This window comes from Lupinus angustifolius, chromosome LG20 (genome assembly GCF_001865875.1).
Source record: "Lupinus angustifolius cultivar Tanjil chromosome LG20, LupAngTanjil_v1.0, whole genome shotgun sequence".
Taxonomy (NCBI): Eukaryota; Viridiplantae; Streptophyta; class Magnoliopsida; order Fabales; family Fabaceae; genus Lupinus; species Lupinus angustifolius.
In genome coordinates this window covers 13,334,140-13,336,526 of record NC_032028.1, presented here as the reverse complement: position 1 = coordinate 13,336,526, position 2,387 = coordinate 13,334,140, and the positions used below count along the sequence as shown (strand labels likewise).

The following is a 2,387-nucleotide window of genomic DNA, read 5'->3' as shown; positions in this document are numbered from 1 at the left end:
TGGAGATTAGCTAGGAAAGTGAGAAGACCATGCTTCACATGCATCCATATACATTGTGTGATTTTATTATGGTTTTTATGTGGTTTTCTTAGATGGATTTTTTGTTGGTACTTTTCATTTCTCACCTTTTCGGTTACATTTTAAACTTTCTTTCCCCCTCTTTCTTTCTTTCTACTTTTTTTGCTTTTGCTGAATTGCTTTTTTTTTCTTCTCTTTCTTTCTCTCTACTTTTTTGCTTTTTCACAATGAATTTTTTTTCTTTTTGGCATAAACTACTATTTATAGCCTAAGTATACTGACGTATGCAAATCTCTCATTTAATTCCTTGGAGAGAATAAAAGTGAAATCTGATTTTTTTATTAATGGAAATTCAAATTTTGTTTTTCGTCATTATGGCTTTGAGGAGGTTAGGGAAACAGAATCAGATTTGTACTTAATCCATATCAAAAAATCTTGGTTTTCATGATTATGATATTTAATAATTAAAGTTTGAATTTCAAAAATAACCATTAATGAAAATCTGAATTTACATTTTTTTTATTTTTGGACCTTAATAAATGTCATTTTTCATTAGAGTCATGAAAATATGTTTCATTTTGTTTGAGACATTTTTAGAGCATAAATTGTTTGACTTATAAACATTAACTTTCATACCTGGGGCCTTGTAGAACTCCTCGAGCATAGTAGATAACATCACCTCAGTCTTAGAGGCTTTTTAGAATAAAAAAACACCATAAAGTGACATACTTTTTAATATAATAAATATGCTCCAAAAAAAAAATATATATATATATATATATATATATTAACGTTAGGATTAAAATCAAAGGGCTTGGATTTTTTCACACCATATATATATATATATACACAATTTTATACATTGTATTTCATAATCTCTATTTTGCTTATAATATCGCGGTTTTATACAATATCGTGACCATATTAAATATTTTTTTTACAATTGTTATAAATACAATGTAATTAGAATTTAAAACACTCCTACATATGTAATTATAATCTATTAAATTTTCAGTATTCAATTAAATCAACCTAAATGATACCGCATAACCTAGCCCGAGCTGTTGTAAGTATTTTCCTTATGCCCAAGTATTCATTGCAATCCCTATTCCTGACATTATGAGATGTATTTATTTTGAATTACTTGTTATTTTGCATGAATGCCAAAAAATGTCACATCAAATTCATTATAACCAAGCTTACAATTAACTTTCCTTAATCATGGTTTAATTGAACAATAATTCATTATTAATTCAATCGATATTCATCCATACATATCATAGATTCAATACATGATATACATCTTTAATTTAAACACAAAAAGTAAAGAGAAAGAAATGTATGCACATTCTAAGAAGTGTCATTGCACCGTTCATAATTTATGATCATTATCTCTTAAATATAACTAATACAAACAATAGAAGATGTATTGACTATAAATATTTATTCTGACAATACACTATGTATAACAATAGATACATGTAATGTTGAACTTTATTCCATGCAAAATTACACAAAGATCAATTTGAAAGAAAAAACATAACTACTTCTTGATCAAATACTTTGATATGACAAGAATTATATCAGCAACTTTCTTAACAACATCAACAAATTGTGGAAGATTGGACTTATCTGTGTAAGGAGGATCTTCTGGATCCTCTCCTACAATATAATCGTTAATGTTTGTGATGATAGCACTGGCAGCAGTGTTTACACCAATGTAATCTTCCTTCTTCAATAAATCTTGAACACGATCAATGTCACTAAGGGCACCCTCATCCTTATTAAAATGCGTCCAACATTTAGTATAATGATCTTTTGCTTTTTGATCACTACCGCTCTTTGCGATCAACGTATTGATTAGGTTGAGTGTGTCTGTAGCGTCGACACGAGCTACATCAATGGTATATTGGACAAGACTAATGAGATCGGCACTGTTTGCTCCACCAGGTTTTGAATTTAGAATTTTTGAGCAAAATGAAGAGTCTTGAGATCGAGTGCAAATGACTTTCACATCCACAACTTTTGATGTTGAAGAGGGTGTTGCAAGTAAAAGGGACAATAGTACTAGGGAAAAGAATAAGGAAGGTCTAATAGATAAATAACTCATTGTTGTTGTCTTATGAATTCTTCACCTATCGTTTTAATGTATTCTGAATGATAGTAGTTGCATTTTATAGAACAATTGAGATGCATGATTTACATTAAATCTACCCGAAGGGTTAGAATCATTATATTTATCATAAGAAATTTGTCATTTTGTTATAGTAAAAAATTGTTAGTAAATGATAAATAATCATAGGTATAACATCAAAAACTTATACATACGGATATTTATCTATGTTATCTCTAAGTCGTTATACCTATAA

At 28.5% G+C, this 2,387-nt stretch overlaps 1 protein-coding gene across 1 annotated transcript; it reads right to left on the bottom strand.

Annotated features, from left to right (window-relative positions):
* On the bottom strand, nucleotides 1,562-2,128 carry LOC109335497 (pectinesterase inhibitor 2-like). Its single transcript, XM_019571628.1, has one exon. The coding sequence runs from the start codon at nucleotides 2,126-2,128 to the stop codon at nucleotides 1,562-1,564; it is 567 nt and encodes a 188-aa protein (XP_019427173.1).

Excerpts from the sequence above, each read along its gene's own strand:
- LOC109335497 (XM_019571628.1), bottom strand. The coding sequence starts at position 2,128 with ATGAGTTATTTATCTATTAGACCTTCCTTATTCTTTTCCCTAGTACTA.